The 19,152-nt window shown below is 38.2% G+C and overlaps 1 protein-coding gene across 5 annotated transcripts in view; it reads right to left on the reverse strand.

Annotated features, from left to right (window-relative positions):
- Window positions 1-296: 296 nt before the first annotated feature.
- Window positions 297-19,152, reverse strand: part of PCGF3 (polycomb group ring finger 3) — a 57,432-nt gene continuing 38,576 nt past the window's right edge. For all 5 annotated transcript variants that reach the window (XM_033084864.1, XM_033084863.1, XM_033084861.1 and 2 more), the window contains 7 exons: window positions 16,760-16,856; window positions 13,200-13,255; window positions 12,132-12,242; window positions 11,542-11,630; window positions 9,798-9,935; window positions 7,049-7,129; window positions 297-5,632 (listed from right to left, as the gene is read on the reverse strand). In XM_033084864.1, the coding sequence (XP_032940755.1) occupies window positions 5,585-5,632; window positions 7,049-7,129; window positions 9,798-9,935; window positions 11,542-11,630; window positions 12,132-12,242; window positions 13,200-13,255; window positions 16,760-16,856 (620 nt within the window). In that variant the 3' untranslated portion in view covers window positions 297-5,584. The remainder of the gene's footprint in view (window positions 5,633-7,048; window positions 7,130-9,797; window positions 9,936-11,541; window positions 11,631-12,131; window positions 12,243-13,199; window positions 13,256-16,759; window positions 16,857-19,152) is intronic.

A 19,152-nucleotide genomic window follows, 5' to 3' on the forward strand; every position in this document is an offset into this window, starting at 1 on the left:
TTTTTATCCAGATTCATAAAGACACCAGGATAATGCTGTTTTCCCTTTTGGAGACTGAAGCCATTTAATTTCCTATCTGGTTTGAGTTACTTGACACACACACTTGTCACCAACATTCTGCTAGTGGAGTAATACTTTAGGCCATCCTTGCGTTTTGAGTAAAAGGCAGATTTTATGACAATGCAATGCCACACCACCTCTGTTTCAGCCACAATGCATTTATTCAGTGCTACGATGACTGCTAGTTCCCTATGCTCCTGGGAAAGAATGGGACAAAAACTTCCAGCCTCACAGCATTTCAGTTAGTTTCTTTGCTTTTATTAACAAGCATATAATATTCATTGGCAAAACACTGGATACAAGCTTCACTATCATAAAATCAAAACATTAAGCAGTAATCCCCATTATTCAGACAAAACTAGCCACCAGTAGTACAGAAATTACACAGCAACACAAAGCATAAAAAATTGTAAACTCTTAAATGAAGCTAAGCCAAAAATATGGTTTTACACTCTGACAGTTCCAGAATCTTTATTATGCCACATATGAGGATAAAAGGCTTAGTGGTTGCACTGGCTAATTGTCCCTTAACTGCAAAATGATCCTGTTTGCAGAAGGAAAGAACAAGCGTTCCATTTGTCCAGATAAGTCACTTGAATTAAAGATTCTATCAAACCAATATTTTCAGTTTCAAACAGAAATAACAAAAATAGTGGAATATCAGTATTCGAAACTCAGGAGTTCTTCCTTCAGCCATACCTCTGTTTGAATGAATGATCCCACTGGTGGAACCACTTAGGTTATTAGTAAAGTTACCAATATAAATGTTCACAGAATTGGACATTTAGTTCCTACCCTACCACCAGGATACAGACAGGTCATTGTGGCTTCAAAAGATTTCCAAAAAACTCTAAGTAGGATAAAATACAGAGCAAATAGTAGAGTCATATCTTTAATTTGTATATAAATAAACAGGTAAAACATTGCCTATTGACTTGCCACAAGACCCAAGTTTCTATGTACTATTTATCCTGACTGCAAGTTTTGACTAGAGCAGAGATTGAAGCGTTGTTCCACATTCTTTAATGTTGTTCTCTGTATCTTTTTCTTCAAAAAACAGATTATAAGATCCAAGTAACATCTAATTATATCTTATGTAGGGAGATTTATGTGTGGAACAATTTCTTTGCCTATTACCAACTTTAGACAGACTAACTGAAGTTGCATTAATGTTTTCAGTGAAACATCCAAACTGAAGTTATTACCTGAGGAAAAGCAGAAATTTGATTTTTCTGTTCACTAAAGCCTTCTGTACAAAATGTGTAGCTAAGATTTATCCCACTGATGTACAGACTGGTTGGCTTTTTCCTATTATATTTATCTCAATGTAATATTCAGAATGCTGTAAAATAGCAAGTTATATTTATCATCTAGTAGAAAAAAAAATCTGTAAATCCCCTAGGACTGCGTTGTTATAAAGACAATAAGAGCCAGATAAGCTTTCAAAGGCTCATAGCCTATTGGAAAAAATAGCACCATCATAGTTGTAGTCTGATATTTTTTATGGTCCCATTTCTCCTGAGTAACAATGTTGTGTATACTATTGCACAACCAATAGAAAAAAATATTCCCAGGTGTGATGGTACACAAATATACCAGACCTAACAATGGCACAAAACATTTTCAGATAGGCTGCAAGTCTTGTTGATTGCTTCCACAATTCACATTAAGGTTTCTTGCAAGATCGTTTATTTTAAAATATTGCTGACATATAGTTCTTGTACTTACAGAAATTTTAAATCCCCCATTTCACTCTTAAAATAAAAATGGAACAAAGCATAAAACACACACGCCCACCCCCAAACAACAGCCCCAAATAAAACTCCATTTGAACAAGTGAGAAAAGCCATCTACATTCCTTTTAAATGTAATGGTAAGTAGATGCTACATTTACAATTTAAACATAAGCCTAATAAATGCATGTTTCAAACCTATTGCACAAAAGCATAAGTAATGCTCTTTATCCATACAAAACAAAAACATACAGATGAAAGCTACTCAAACTCAATGTAAAAGGAAGAAGCTTGTAAAAACATCTTACAATTTCATTTTATATGCCCGTAAATAAAGCTGGACCACTGAAACCAAAAATACTTGGATGGTAAAATAAGACAGAAGGCTTAAAATAGAATAAATAATTTTATAAAGTTAAAATTTAACCCCCAAATCTTACTTAAATTCAGTATTATATATTCTATCTGAATTCTTTATTTTTAATGAAAGTATACCTAATGAGACTCTAAGTCTGGGTGATGCATCAGTCTCATTGCTGCTGAGGATAATGCAACAAGATACTTCCTTACTGCAACTATTTACCAGCGTAAGAAATTGTAAAAACTACTTCACAGTAATGGCATCTTCACAAAAGCCAAAATAAACTACCATGATCTCACCAGGACTAAGAAATATCTATGGCCAAGTCCAAATTTTAGTTCAACTTTGAACAGTACAAGGGTTACTTTACCCAATATAATGTTGATATAAATTGTCTCTTAAGTGTCACAGAAATTAAACAAGGTTCTGACCCAAAGAAGACCTTGCTCTACATTGCAGTCTTTTAGTGAGACTAACATATGGTACAGACACAGTCACACCACTCCCGAGGGCAACTTTTGTAGTGAAGATGTTATCACATGTGATTCAGAAAAACAACTGAGTAACTTTGGGGCTTTTTGTTGGTTTGGGGGTTTTTTGTTTGGTTTTATTTGTTTGTTTTTGTTGTAGTTTTCTTTTTTTTTGTTTGTTTGTTTTTTGTTTTTACTGGTGTGGTTTTATCAGATTAAACACATTGCAAAAGCAGTTACACACAATTACAAGCAAAAACCCCAGCTATAGATATTAATACTGGCTTGAATTTATGTATCCATATAACAGTTTTCTATATACTGATAGCACCATAACAAATTCAAGTGATCCTAAAGATGGTTATAAACTTGTAAGTTTTGTATTGTAAGTTGTTACAGCAAGAGATAGATTTGAAAGGCTTCTCAATTTGTGTTTGTAATTAATTTCTCAGTTGCTCAAGTACACAAGGAAGCAATGAAATCCCAATGTACTTTAAGAGCACTGCGTCAATATCTAGCCATACAAAAATTTTCTGCAGTACACACACTTGAGGTAGACAGATCTCATTTAAATGTGTATATGTATATATATTTTTGTTTGTGTGTATATATATATATACATATATATATATATATATATATATATTCTGATTAAGGTGAGTAATCAGAATGCTGTCTGGCAGCTTTAGTTTTATGTCTACATCAGGTGCAGCCATTGTGTATATACTCTGGGTGTACAGAGCAGGGACCCTTATAGTCCTGTCCATATTCTCAGTGCCTCAGTGGCAAAGCCAGCCTCTTACACTAGAACAGTAACAACTACATAAGAAACAGCTCCAGAGAGGCCCAGTATGTCAGCTTCTGTACACATCCATACTACCTGCATTCACTGCTTTCATGGACAGTTTTTTAAAATGGTAGACACATAATTTCATTTGTTCTTTTCTGCCAGATGAAGTAATGCTAAAGACAGAAAAAAAGCTGAAAATACACAAACAGCAAGACAAAATCAGAGCCAAATTCAATTCCATGAATCACAGACATGCACACACACAACACCACACAAGAACCAGATGTGGAGTTCTGTGTTAACCTAGACATTCAAATGCAGCTATCTTTCACCCACACGGAGAGCAGCATGTTCTGGCCTTTGTGTGGCTCTCCTTTCCATCTCCACAGCTCAGAAGGCTCCCTTTCATTCTCTGGTCAAATCATTTTATTTTTTTTATTTCCTTCCTACTCACATCTGTGACTGTAACAAAAAACAAGGAGCCCTGTTGTCAAAAGTAAGGACAAGCAGCAGCAGAGTTGGGAAGGGAGAACTGAAGACTCCAGAGAGGGAAATTAAGGAAAATATGCTGAGAAATGCAGCGTTTTGAAAACTCAAGAGGAAGAATATTTAAAATGCTTAGATAAATCTCTTGCAGTATCAGCTTCTGGTTATCAAGTAACACTTTCTAGCAGAAGCAGCAATGGAGGACAGCAAGAGGAAGCAGGGCTTCTTATCAAAAGACAATTTATAAAAAATAAGAGGGTTTAATAACAGGAATAGCAACTAGCATTTTCAGCTGACAGGAAAACTCTTCCAAAAATTAGGTTAACTGTTTCCAGCTGGCAATAATAGGGCATACATCGTTTTCAGTGACTTCACACCTGTGCCAGACAAATGTTCTTACAATCGTACTATGGATGATACATAGTGGATAGAGCTTGCAGAAATCACTTTCAACAACTGTAGTTTAAAAGCCAATTATTTCAAAAAGCCTTAGAAAAAGTGCAGTAGGCCCTGCTAAGCGCCATTGAGGGTGCTTTCTATAACATACATAGTTATATGTGTACATAGATGCATGCACCCATACATACATGAATGTGTATTACCTTGCATCCATTAGGGCTGATGCAAGCAAAATTACTAGTTAAGGCCAAAAGGTGCTAAAATAATCTTGTCTTGACTCCCCCTTCCTCCCATCCTATGTAAGCTAGGAATTGCAGCAAGGAAAATCCTATGGTTTCATAAGAAAACACCTAAAGAAATTTAAAGCTGCCCCAAATATCTGAGGAAGTTTTAATCAGTGAAATTAAAAATCTGCAATACTCCCAAAGTTGTCCAAGAGCCACTGTTTCAATAGCTAGTGATAGCAAATTCTCTCTAAATTAAAAACTGATTTCTGCAAGCCACAAATACATAAGAAATGTTTATTTTTAAGAAATTCACAAATCTAGCACTTGTGAGTATTTGTCATTACGTGGTGCAATTTATACCATAGCAAAATATATATCACAGCACATAATCAACTGAAATTATTTCTATTAGTCTTACCAAATTAACACGTATACAGAAGTATCAAAACTTTATTAAAACACAAGGTGAGGGAGAGCAATAACTGGGCAAAAATGATAAATTTATTGATTTCCCAGATTTTCTTAAGTTTTCAATGCAGTGTAATAAGTTATCAGGCATGTTCAATGTTCTACAGAATAACTTGAATAAAGCCAATGCAATCAGGCATACTATATAAGACAATAACACTTTGCAAAAATATAGTTTTTAAAGATTTAGAATGCAAGAAGTAATTAAATGCAACTTGTGTCAAAAGCAACATATTTATATCACCCCACAACACTCTTTTTTTTTTTTTTTTGTGTGTAACTGTAAGAGACAAATCAGGCTGAGCTACATGGAACTGTGAAGTGTTTTCAGTATCTGTAAACTTAATGCTGGTAGTGTCTTGCTGAGTTGAAACTTCTTTCTTCCGTACAAAAAAAAGTATAAATATTGTCTGCCCAGAAGTCTAGGTAACACATCCCTAGAACAAATATTCAGGACAGTCCACCATGAAAGCCCTCCAGTCTTCCAAAATTATTCAGCTGGTTTGTGTCATGTGATTAGTGATGCACTAAGAAGGTGCCAGATGATAGTCTCTGCAAAAAGCTCTGTCCAGAAGGACAACAAAGTTCCCTTACAGCAAGTCCATTTTGGGTCTATAATGTAGCAGTAGAGGTGCTTTCTGCAAGACAGAAATACCAGTAAGTTATGAAACAAATCCAGAACTAATCTGCTCAGTGTGTAATAAACTAAAACTTCAATTATAGACAAGAGTAGCTGTCTGATCTGTCAAAAATTCATCAAGACAAAGACAAGATGGAGCTTCATCTATGGGGCTCAAACAAGTGACAAAGAAACCTTTCCCCTTTATCTCAGGAGTAGGTCTGTTTATCTTGGAAAACTCCGTGAAGTTAGAGACGTATCTAAAAAGCAGCATTAGAGTATACGGTACTTCATATTAAATATATCTCTCACTTGATTCCTCTTCTGTGAGAGCATCCATTGATTTTTTTCTTTTTTTTTTTTTTTAATTCATAGGCAAACTTCTAACAACCACAACATCCTGCACCATGAAGTTCTGTGTCTCATAAAAACAATTACTTCAGCTTGTTTGTCCTGGACCTTCCATGTCTGTTTCATTTTACATCCACCACTTCTTTCACCTGAAAAGGCAGTTTACAGTTCTGCTTCCCACATGACTCACACAGAGCTCTCACAGGTGAAGAGCAGACTACAGAAACGCCTATCAATTGATGCTCCTGTTTGCTTTTCTCTGCTACATCACAAAACTCTAACATTTGTGTTGTATCTATACCTACATTCAACTTCAGGTGTTTGTTAATCACCTGTCACTCAGAACTGTAAAGACTTCATCCAAGACTTTATCATCAATCTGTTACTAACCTAAATAATGACAATGCTATCACTGAACTGTTAATGAACTACTCAAATCCATTTCCAGGTCATTGAGAAACAGCATGTGAAACAGAGTCCAGCAGGATTCCACTTGTGAAATCTCTGCATTTTTAACACTGACCATTTACTTTATCTTGTGACTCTTACACAGGTCAATTATTTTTTAACACCAAGACAGAATGATTGTTTCTCTACTCCCACACAGATCTCTTCTGGATATGCATCCAAGGCCACCAAGTGATTTCAACTCAGTGTACACTGTATGTTCAGAATGTGCTACTTTTGCATTACCAATATGAACTTCTTTTCTAATAACTCCATGTATCCATAAACCAACCCTGTTCAGTTTGACCTCCCTCCTTAAATGTTCAATTTTGCTATTCAGTCTCACTGCCTGAAGGGGTTAAAAATCATACTTTTTGTAGCTTCTACTTCCTCTTCTAAACTTGATAACAATTTGAAAGCTAGTGCAGTGTTCCCTTTTCTCTTGCAATGAATACTTAATTCTCCTTTCCTTCATTTACTGGAAAAAAATAAATACTTGGTGTATAAGGATGTTGTAGTAGATATATATAGAAGAACCTTTTATAAAGGTATGCTGCAGTATAGTTCCATATTATCAGTATTTTATAAACATTTTATTTGGCCACTTCATTATTTATATTGAACCATTGTGTCCTACCTTAAATCTCCATCTAGTAACAACTACAAACTTGAGTGTGTGGTCCTTGCCAAGAATCTCTTCGTTGCATAATATATCCAGCTGACAAAATGAAGGTAACAGTTAATTCATTGGGACCCAACACACCAAACAACATATTTCACATAATACTAAACATTTGACAAGCCTTTTTTTTCTCTGAAGATACTGCAACTAGTAATCCTGCAGTTGCCCTGAAGAAAAAATCATACCAGGAAAGAAGAGATAGTATCTGCTCTCAACATAAAGTACTGAAAAGACCATGCCTGCCTAGGAAATACAGTATGATCTGGACTTAATTGCTTGATTTATCTTCCCAAGCAGTCCTAATGTCCTTTCCTGAAAGCTTTTAAAAAAATCTCCATACCAGAAACAGTGAGGATCTCGATATAAAAGCGCAAGGATCGTACGAATTATAATCAGCTGAACTACAATATCTGAACATGAACTAAAACCAGGGAACAAGTATGAAAATAGTACCACCAAGGTGGCTTATATTACAATGCTTTACCCTACAGCCCAGAAAGGCCTGAATGTGCATGCAGCCCACTTATATGGCAATAACTCAAACCTGGAACAGTCTGTGTCAAGCAACCAAGTGACCACAAGCTCAAGTTCTTCTTCTGTGTCACTTGGTACAGGTACAACAACTACCCACCATTTATGTACAGTAATTTCACGAATACAAGCCGCACTGAGTATAAGCTGCATCGCCGGGTGTTGGCAAACAGTTCGTTCTTTATCCATAAATAAGCCACACCCGAGTATAAGCCGCTCTGTCGTTCGCAGCGAGGACCCGTGTGCAACAGAGTTGCCAAATAGTAACAGAATCACGGCAGGGCGGGGTTTACTGGCTCGGCTCGGGCCATGAGGGCTCGGGGCTGCCGACAGGGTTGGGTGGCCCAGCTCAGCGCTGCCGCTCGGCGGGGCCGCTTGGGGCCAGCCGCCGCTGCCTCTGGGCTTGGTCGCCCCAGCCCGGCACTGCCCCGCAGCGGCAGGGGGGGCACAGAGCCCGCCGGTACCCGCGGCAGCGGTGGGAGGCAGGGATGGAGCCTTGCCTGCTCCTGCGGCGGCGGCATGTGGGGACGGGAACCCGGAGCCCCCTGCCCCCCACCAAGCCACGGGGTCAGCAGGAGAGAGCCCCTGCCTCCCTCCCGAGCTGCGGGGCCAGCAGGAGAGAGCCCCTGCCTCCCCTTGAGCTGTGGGGCCACCAGGAGAGAGCTCCTGCCTCCTCTTGAGCCGCGGGGCCAGCAGGAGAGAGCCCCCGCCTTCCCCCCAGGCCGCGGGGCCAGCAGGAGGGAGCAACCCCACCTTCCCCACCCCCTGTGCTGCCTGCACGGACTAGCTCCACCCACCGCACAACAGAGTAACCAATTTGTAACAACCACGTAAATGCCGGGTTTTACTGGCAGGTGCTCAACTTTGCAGTTTGCACTGACTCAGTTTGCACTCCCGAGGTTGAAAATGTCAGAAAATTATTCACATATTGGCCGCTCCTGAGTATTAGCCACATTTCCGGTGTAGGAGCAAAATTTTGGTCAAAACAGTGCGGCTTGTATTCGTGAAATTACTGTACTTTTTAAGAAGGTAGAAAGGGACAATGGATTAAATAGTGAACTGAAACTCCTGAAAAGTTTTTCTTTCAGTTGAAACCAAGTGGATTTTTAAGTCACAGATTGGCACAGTGCACTGGAGTGCTTACACATGCATATACCAAAAGAATGTATTTTTTAAAAACCCTTTTGAACAATCCTTGTAGCTATGCAGTTGCTGGGCTAAAGCCAGAAGTCAACCACCTCTGAGCCAGCTAAAGACAAGACAGGATACATAGTTTTGGTTCAGGAAGAGTGGCAGAGTTTGGTGATATACTTGAACCGTAAGACAAAGAGTGTTAGTTTGAAGTGTACAGAAGTTATGAAAGAAAAGTGCTAGAGATAAAAACTGGCTGTTGACAAGTTTGAGTGGCAAGGTGAAATGATTTGATTTGGATGAAATGTCTTAATGAAATTCAGTGAATCAGTGTCATAATATGGAATTGAGAGATGTCAAGCTGAGAGTCAACTGACATGTCCAGAAACTGTGACCAAGATCCAGCCAAGTGATAAACAGGGGCTGTGTTCATAGTTTGCCACTGTTAATTTTTGAATCTGGTCTAGGAGAAGTGCAAAGTATTGCCCTTCCTTCTGAACCTTTTAACTTAAATTCTTCCCATGATTCCTTGTAAAGACAGGGGAAAGCAGGCATCTGATAACACTCTCATTGTGGTAGGCAGAAACTTCTGATTGAGCTTCACTAAGAGCACAGAAAAGAATGAAGTATTTGTGGTGCCTTCTCTTCAACTGGGCTTCAGTGCTATTCAAATGCTGTTTTCTGCCCGGCCCCTGTAGAGTGCAAACTTCCTGAAATGCTGAGATAAACTCAACTAAAATCTATCAAACAAATCATCTTGCCAGAGTCCATTTCAACACATGTGGAAGCACATAACCAAGCCTTTTAGCTCAACTATTTATTAATACACATGAAAAGATGCACTGCAAACTAAGTTGAAAGTACTGTACAGAACCAAGAAAGGACAAGAAAATGGCCATTTAACATATAATTCAAGAAACAGTGTATGCTTCTGTTTTCTGAAAATAAAATCTGAATAAAAGACATCCTTTTGCTAAGAAAAAAACTCACCCCTTTTCAATTTTTATATCTGTAAACTTATTTTTAAAAATGAAAATATTACCTCATTAAAAGAAGAAAGGTTGAGTTTTTTGGCAATGAACTTCTTTAGATGCAAGACTGTTGCTTGTGCAGAGCAACGAATCCATTTTCGTTTCAATCCACGCAGTTTGCTGCTATTGCACTCCAAGCAGATGCTTACCTTCAGGAAAAGGCAAACAATCAGGAGTTGGCTGCAACAATTTTCTGCAGTCCCTCTTATGTATTCAATATGCAGTTTTTATTAATCCAATTAAGAAAAGTACAGTACTAATATTCTTTAAATTGAAATGCCTATTAAGAAAACCACATTTTCCAAGACCTCATAAGCTGAGTGGTAAGTAATAAGACAAAAATGCTCAAGTAGTAATTTTTGATGTCAGAACAAGGCTGCTTCAAATTCTTAGGTTGTCAATAGCTTAAGAGGACCATATGCTAAAAGCTAGAGCAAGAAAACAGTAAGAAAATCACAAGAGTTCTTAATTATTGCTTCTAATATAATTTCTTACTGTTAATGCGACTGCTAATCTAGTATAATTTTAACATGTTTAAAAAGAATGAATACAAATGATATGACAAATTTTTCAAATTCTCACTTCTTTTCCCACCCAGCTATTTGTTACACTCTAAGCTCTTTGTAATTATATGCTTGTATTGCACTAGGAGGATCTAGTAAAAAGCACAATCCCTTTGAAAGTTCCCTCACATGGCAGCTGAAAAGAAAATTAACCCAAGCTTAAGTTAGTCTGGACACACACAGCTGAAAAACATAAAAGGCATGGCTTGTTTATTCCAGAAGAATAACAAACAAGTTTTGTGTTTAAAACTTAACAGTGGGTTTCCCTGCTTTTATGATATTTTCATGATATAAGGCTAACACTGACTCAGTATTAAAGGCTGAAAACAAAATATGTAGTAAGAGTGCTGTTAAGAAAACTTCCCTGTCTGACCACCCAGGAGCCACTCTGGCAGTCTCATTCACACCACCTGAGCTGAGACTGAAGCCCCTTCAAACACACCCCCCACACTCACATTCAGACCAGGATTCCTTACCAGCTCAACCCCAGGTTTCCCATGGCAGATTCTCAGACATCCAGTACCTTCAAAGCTTAATCATCATGCAATAACACCAGCTCCAGCTGGTGCCTCTGGGAAGGGACCCTGAACAAAGGAACCCCTGGGCTTTCATACCCTCACAGCACCAAAGTCTGAGGGGGTCTCTGCTCCTGCTGTGTCTCAGTGTCCAGTCCCCAGTCTGGTACCACAGGTCCCTGTGCCCTTTCCTGGGTGCCAAGGGGTGACAGTTCATGGCCTCTTGCCTCAGGCTCCCATCCAGAGCTCAGTCTGCAGCTCTCATTGCAATTGCACCCTGAGCCACCTTCACAGAATGTATTAACAGTGCCAGAGGTTTATTTCCTAAATTATCAATACACACTCAGCTAACTGTATCATGGTAACACCAGGGTACACTCCTGTAAAAGGTGGAAAATTACATGAATTTGTTTTGATAGCAAACTTTGAAGATTCATAAACAGTCAGAACTATAAGGACATTTGCATGAAGATTTGAATGTTTTCACTATTCCTGCCAAAACCCAAAGGTAAAACCTCATGCTTACAAAAAATCATTGTCCAAACTGCATCGTATCAGAGAACAGAACACGCAGCTTGAAAAAGGCTTATTTTCTTCTCAGTTAGATTATCAGTTACCTTACCAAAGCACAACAGCTAAAACACAAGATAAAACTAGTGCATGCCCTATGAGCCCACCTGTTCATCACTTCGGTGGTAGTCATTATCTTCTTCCTGTTTTTCCTCCGAAGTTTCTTTATTTATATTTTCATCTGCTTTAGTTTCACCTTAGATAAAAAAAACCCAGATATACAGGATACATACATATTATTTTTATATATAAACCCCAGATATACTCAGCAGCAGCCTATAATGCTAATACAATTAAAACAGCACATTTCAGGACCGCAGTATAGAACAAGCTTTGCCATCCCCAAATTGTGCTTATCGGTTCAAGCAACACTTGCAGCCAACAGCCCATGACATGAAAGAGAACACCTATGGAGCTCAGCTGCTAACAGCCCAGAAGCTGGGTAATTTCGCACTCCCTATGTGGGCACTGCTATGGAGACCGAGTTTGCCACAAGCAACATGCTATTAGCAGCTAAAAACAAAAATTCTGTGCACAAATAAGGGACAAGGAAACAATCATATGCTGACTTTATTCCTCACTGTTAGGAAACAATTGTGACTGTAATATACCCACGGGGTACATGCTTCCAACTGATCTGTTTATCAATTTACTAGCTGTCACCCACCAAAGACAGAATAAATAAAGGACTATTTACCATTTCGATGAGAATCTAGGTGCTGTTTTGTAGAACATGTTTCCCCTTTGATGTCCCCTGGAACTTCCATGCCCAGTTTGTGATAAAACTCCCTTTGCTTTTTCATTTCCGCTGTTTAAAATTGCAAATATTAATCCCTGTAATAAAGTTCTAATGCAATATTTATGAAGTTATTCCAAATCCCTTCCCGCTTAAGGATTGCCAACAAGTGGTGGTGGTATCATTATTTACTGTCTTCTATCTCTGCAATCTCATCAAGTTATGTCTCATCTTATTTTTCAGAATTACAACGGCACAAAGTTATCTGTATAACTACCACTATAGCATTACTGCTAGAATGAGATGTAATTTAAAATACTGTAGCTAATTTTGAATAACCCTCATTTTTAATATGACCGTATTTCAGTCAAGACATTGGTTTTGAATTTTTACTTATAATTCTGATTTTCAATCCTAGAAATAATGTTTGAAGTATTTATTTAATTGCACTGATATTTAAAAATACTCTGGTTAAAAATCAGCTTAAATAGATTAAAATACTCTATTTAAATTAAAGCTTTAACATACATTAAGACAAAAAATACTAAGCAATTGTTTATAAAGTATTTCTTTAGTTTAACAGATCTAGTGTCAAAGAAGATTATGAAAACAGAAACGGAAAGTTTCGGAAAGAAAGAACTCTCAAAATAGAAGAAACTAAAAGCAGTTATGCATTGTGTTTTACCTCTGAGGATTCTAGAAAGCTTGCACAACAGGTATATAGCATAACAAAAACAAATTAAGAGTTATGGTACAGCAATATTCAAAAGCTGAATGACTATTCTGCTTTATATAATACTACTCTTGGAAGAAACATCCCATGTTGCCTCCCACCACCCTACACTCAGTTGCCACTAGTATGACATTAAATTAATTGCACAAGTGAAGGAGTCTGTTTTTCCACTGTATTTTTTCTCAGTTGCAAACCCCTCCCCCCCCCACCCCCTTTTTCATCACATGAAACTCTTTATTTTAATGCCAAAGAAGCATATGCAAACAGATCTTTAAAAAGGTCACACCACAACTTACCTTCTTGGAGGCCTGGCACAAGTTTGTAAACAATATCTTGCATTGTTCTGTCATGACTAGCATGGGGGAAAAAAAACAAAAACAAAATCAAAAGCTTAAGTTCACCACCTTGATCAAAAATATTTCTCTTTAAGGAGTTTCAGTACTAATCATATGCAAAAATCTCTAAATTCAACTAAGAAGAATTTTACTTCTTAATATTTCTATCAAACCAGAAACAACAGCAACACAAAATAAATTACGAAAAAGTACAGGCTAAGACAGAAAACAAATACAAGTTTGAGAAAGACTAGGCTGTGGAGGAAATCACCCCACTGAATATGTCCTTCTGCATCAAGACAAGCATGCCGCCTCTAATAATGAAAAATTCTCAAATGAAAAAAAGGCAGTTTTTCCACTACAAGTAGAACAGTAGAGCCAGTAAAGATTCTAAACTTTAATCCCAAGCTCACCTACAAAACATCTGTTATTGTCTAGAATAAGTTATGGACACAAAGAAATTCAATATTACATTAAATTCAAATTAAGAAATAGTATAAGAAGCATTTTAAGTGTCTGCATTGGCTGCTGCAATGTCATAACCCTAAAAGTGTCTGCAGTATCAAGTATCTTGAATCTGACTTGAACAGAAAAGACTTACAAGAGTAGACTCAGGCTTCTCATTACCTGAAATGAGCACTTCAGAGCAGTGGAGATCAGTAAGCAGGTACAGAAGTGGTGACAAATCAAGACATTTATAAACAGCAATTACAGTATTTTAAGTAGCACTACAACAAGATTCAGAGTATCATTTATCCTAAATTCATGTCATTTTGACCAGAAGAAATTCCATTTGTACAGGCTGAGATAATGAAGTGTCACATATGGACTGCAAATACATCACCAAAAATATTTCAACAAAAATATGTAAGTAAGACATCACCATTATATCAGAGGTGACAATTTGGGGGTTGGAACTAGATCATACAGATGATCCTAAAGGTATCAAAGAATTTTAAGATTCTATGATGTTATTTAAGAGTGTTTAGAAATGTAAACAAGGAGAACATTTGGTTTACGTATTTTCCAGACAGAGGTGAATAGGAGTTTAAATTTCTATTTTCAAATACCTTATAAAAGTCCAGACTGTCAATTATTTTTTTTAAAAGGTAAGTAAATATACCCAAAAGCAGGATGGAAGAAGTCTGTTTAGTTTCAATGGGGCAGCATTTTACAACTAGTTCAAGCAGCTTAATTGAAGTGTATTTAACAACAAAAAGCTAATAACAAATTGTCTTACCGCTCTTCTCAATATCATGTTGTTTCCTGGTCCCTTTTTGCACAAAAACCAGGTTTCTGAACCAAGGCAAACATGTCTTACATATCATTTATTCATTCTTGCCTATTTGCATCTACCCGTCCCTTTAATCATACACTCACACAGGATATTATCAGTGTATTATATAAACATGGAGACAACATACTTGGTTTCAGGCGCCTGAATGAGGATGAGCTTGAGCAATAAAAGTGTGGATAGCATATTGACAGTTTTCTGTCAATAAAAAGTGCAATCAGACTCATTTTCTATAACCTTTGCTTCAGAAATTGTTACAGAAGGGAGAAAGGTACATTGAAAAATTAACAAACACAAGTTATTTATAATGGAAGACAAAACACTGCTTGATATGCAACAGCTAATGCAGACACACCATCACAATGTATTGTCATCAGCAGGAGTTACTACAGCTTAGTAAAATGGAAATAAAGCACTCAAGAAAAAGAATGTCTTTTCTAATGGGAAAAGGAGGAAAAAACCTAATAAAAATACTTGGTAAAAATGCAATTTGTCTATGCAGATAGAAAATGAGGTGATTTACAACAGCCAACATGGCTTTCACTAAGAGCAAACCGTGTATGACAAATTTGGTGGTCTTCTATGATGACGTTACAAGAGGCAGTGGATGAGGAAGTGGCATCTACCTGGAGTTGAGCAAAGCATTTGATGTTGTCCTGCACAACATGCTTGTCCCTAACTGGAGAGGCAGGGATTTGACCAGTACAGCACTTGGTGGATAAGGAATTGGTTGGATGGTTGCACTCTAAAGAGCTGTTCAATATCCATAAGGAGACCAGTCACAACTGCTGTCCCTCAGGGGTCAGTACTGGCACCATCGCTGTTTAATGTCTTTGTCAGTGACACTGTCAAGGATGACACAGTGACAGGGATCAAGGGCACCCTCGGCAAGTTTGCCAGCGACACCAAGCTTTGTGGGGGCAGTTGACATGCTGGAAGAAAGGAATGCTTAGGAGGTGGGTCCATGTGAAGCTTCAAATTCAACAAGACCAAGTACAAGGTCCTGCATATTGGCTGGGGTAATCTCAAGCACAACACAGGGTGGGCAGAGAAGTGATTGAGAGCAGTTCTGAGGAGAAGGACTTGGGGCATTAGCAAATGGGAAAATCAACATGACCTGGCAATGTGCACTTGCAATCCAGAAAGACAACACATCCTGGGTTGCATCAAAATAAACTCAGGAGCAGATCGAAGCAGGTGATTCTGTCCTTCTACTCTGCCTGCAAAAGACGCCACCTAGACTACTGTTTTCAACTCAGGGCCCTCTAATAAGAAGGATGTGGACCTGTTGGAGTGTCCAGAGGAGAGCCATGAAAATGATGAGAGGGAAGGACGCCCTCTCCTCTAAGGACAAGCTGAGAGAGTTGGGGCTGTCAAGCCCGGAGAAGGAAAATTGCAGGGAACCCTCAGAGCAGCCTTCCAGTATATGCAGAGAACCCACAGGAAAGCTGGAAACAGACTTTTTACATGAGCATGTAGTCACAGGACAAGGGGGAATGGTTTTAAACTAAAAGATCGCAGACGCAAGTTTCTACTTATTATCTAAGTAGAAATTCTTCAGTGAGAGTGGCAAAGCTGGAAGAGATTGCCTACAGAAGTGCATACTCCAACCCCCAGAAAAGTTCCATCCAGGCTGCATGGAACTTTGAGAAACTTCGTGCAAGTAAAAGGTGTCCCTGCCCACAGTAGGGCAGCTGGAACTAGATGATCTCAAAGGTCCCTTCCAACCCAAACCATTTTATGACATTCTATGACATTCTTATCTGTTCCTATGAATTAAGCAGACCTTTGGAAGATTAACTGAACAATAAAGCTGAAAATTATTTCTCTCATTACTGTCAGACACTGAAAAGTGCTGATCAACTAAGACTAATTTTTGATAATTTTGTAAAAGAGCAATTCCTACAAATTTTTTATAAATATAGTTTTTACAACCCAAGCATACAAAATGAGGAATGACTAAATTTCTTTAAAAATCACACAGAAATTAAACATTTAAGCGTATAGTTCGGTTGTTTTTAAATCTGGAACAAGCTGCCACATAAGGCCTTGCAAATTCATAGCAGAAGTTCCACCCTGTATCCCCTCCTCAATCTCCTTCAAAGTTCTTTTTAAATATTTAACATGCTGATAAGCAAGAATGAAAATGTTGGAAGAAGCTATACTGTATCAAAGGGGATGAACCAGTCTAGAGTGAAGCTACTTGCACTTCTATTTTTATACTTACCCAATATACTGTAATGGGTGGCTCTGATGTATAACAATCCTACAGGTTGGACAGGTGTTGTTTTCCTCCAAATATTTCACTAGGCAGCTTCTACAGACTAGTAGGAAAGACATTAATGATTAAAAAGGAACAGAAGTAGCATAACAAAAGTCTTGTTTTATACAGTCACAGAATGCACATTACTGAAATTTTTATAAAGTTCATTTTTTACATCATATGTACATGATGAATAATCTTGCAGAATACAGTTTCTAGTACCTTTCATTCATCTTCTTGATAAAGGAAAAGGATGCACTAGAATTAAAATATCCATACCTATTGAAAACCTTCTTAGCACAGCATACAACACAAAATCCCATTTTGAAATTTACTAGAACAACAATTTCCAGCAGATCAACATCGCATGGATCATATCACAGGAACTATTTACCAAAAAGGCATCAAACACAACGTATTTGCTTTAACCATGGCCACACACAGAACAAATGTATGTGGTGCCAAAAAAGCCAACACCAAAAAAAAAAAAAAAATCCAAAGCAGGAAAGTGGACATCTGCATGTTATTTTAATTCTAACTTTCACATAGTAGACTACAGCTAAACTTCCACAGAAAAAAAACTGCATTGTCACAGACCCTCTGTATTATTAAAATGTCCTGCTAGGAGTTGCTAAAGTAGTCATTCATTATTAAGCTGCACATTTCTATATGCATACACACAATCATCCATCTCTTTCAAAGCAAACTATTTATACACCACTCTCCTCTGTCCTGCCCCAAAACAGTACTCATAAAATACACTACTACATGATAACCTCATTCACTTGAAGTTACAACTGAAAAGGGTATGGAGAAAAGAAGGGAAGTTTTCTTGGAAGTGCACTAGTTATGTAGTATTTGTATTAATGCACTTCTCACACAAAATGGAAGTATTTCTGTAACTATAGTGCCATCTACCTCTCAAACAAGAAGACAATACAATTACATAACACACGTTAATTAAAAAAATAAAGTATCAGTAAATTAAGCATTATAACTTTGCACTGTGCTTTGCATTTACACACCTAGGATGACAGTACTGTTGGTGGCAAAGGTTAGACAAAGCCTCATAGCTTTGCACATTAAGGACACATCTGGCACAGCAGTTTGTTTCAGCAGAGTGTCAGAACAGTAGATCCATTTGCAAAAGTGAAGCCAAACTCCATTCCTACCAAGTCAATAAAAAGGAGTATCTGACAGAGGAAGCAGGGACAGGTATTCTAGGAAGACAATAGGGATGTTGCTATCATGGGTAGGGAGGGCTCAGAAAGGCCAAATCACAGCTGAAGCTGAACTTGGGAAGGGATATGAAGAATTACAAGGGATACGAAGAATTACAAGGATATGAAGAATTACAAGTATGTCAGAAAAAGAAGGTCAAAGAATGTGTACCCCCCCCCCAGATAAGTATGACTGGCAAACCAGTAACAATGGATAAGGTAGCTGAGATACTCAATTTTTCTGCCTCACTCTTCTCTAGCAATTTCCCTTCCTACAGCTCTCACATAGATGAGCCACAGAGGAGGCACTGGGGGCATAAAGCCCCTTCCACTGTATGAAAAATTCAGATTTATGAACACCTGGGAACATGAATACGTGTAAGTCTCTGGGACCTGATGAGAAGTGTCCCAGGGTCATGAAATGGCTGACGTAGCTGCCAAGCCACTCACAGCAATAGTCCTGATAGTCATGTGAAATCCCCATGTAAAAAATGTAAATTGCTTCCACTTTTAAGAAGTGGTAGAAATGGAGAGACCAGGAAATCACCAACCTGTCTGCCTCAACTCTGTGCCTGGGAAGATCATGGAGCAGATCTTCCCAGAAGCTGTGCTAAGGCACATGCAGGACAGCGAGGTGATTCCAGACAGCCAGTACACCTTCACCAAGGGCTCTGAGCAACTTGATGCAGCTGAAGATGCCCCTTGCCTGTTGCAGTGGTGATGCATTAGGTGACTTTTATAGGTGCCTTCCAACCCAAAGCATTCTGTGATTCTATGATATCTAAAACATCACCCCGCGTCATCTTCCAGCTTGGACTAGGTAAACACCAACTCTTCCTAAAACGAACTGTTGGCTAATGTTCTGGCAGGTTTCAGTCTGAGTGCAGCATCCAAATAAATGCCACTAGATGGTTTATGAAGGATGCTGCAGCCATCTAGGCTCTTTCTTTTTTGGGGTCAGGTTGGGATTAATAAACTTTCCTGAAACTGGAAGTCTTTGGACTAATGGACAGACAACATGGAAATCATTCTATGGTCTGAAACAACAGTATAGCTAGAATTTCCCATTACCTTGGTTTTCCAGTATCTCTGATCTCTGTTTACCCAGATACATAGGCACTGGTTGAGGTGAACTGA

The sequence above is a fragment of the Catharus ustulatus genome, chromosome Z, assembly GCF_009819885.2.
Source record: "Catharus ustulatus isolate bCatUst1 chromosome Z, bCatUst1.pri.v2, whole genome shotgun sequence".
NCBI classification, from domain to species: domain Eukaryota; kingdom Metazoa; phylum Chordata; class Aves; order Passeriformes; family Turdidae; genus Catharus; species Catharus ustulatus.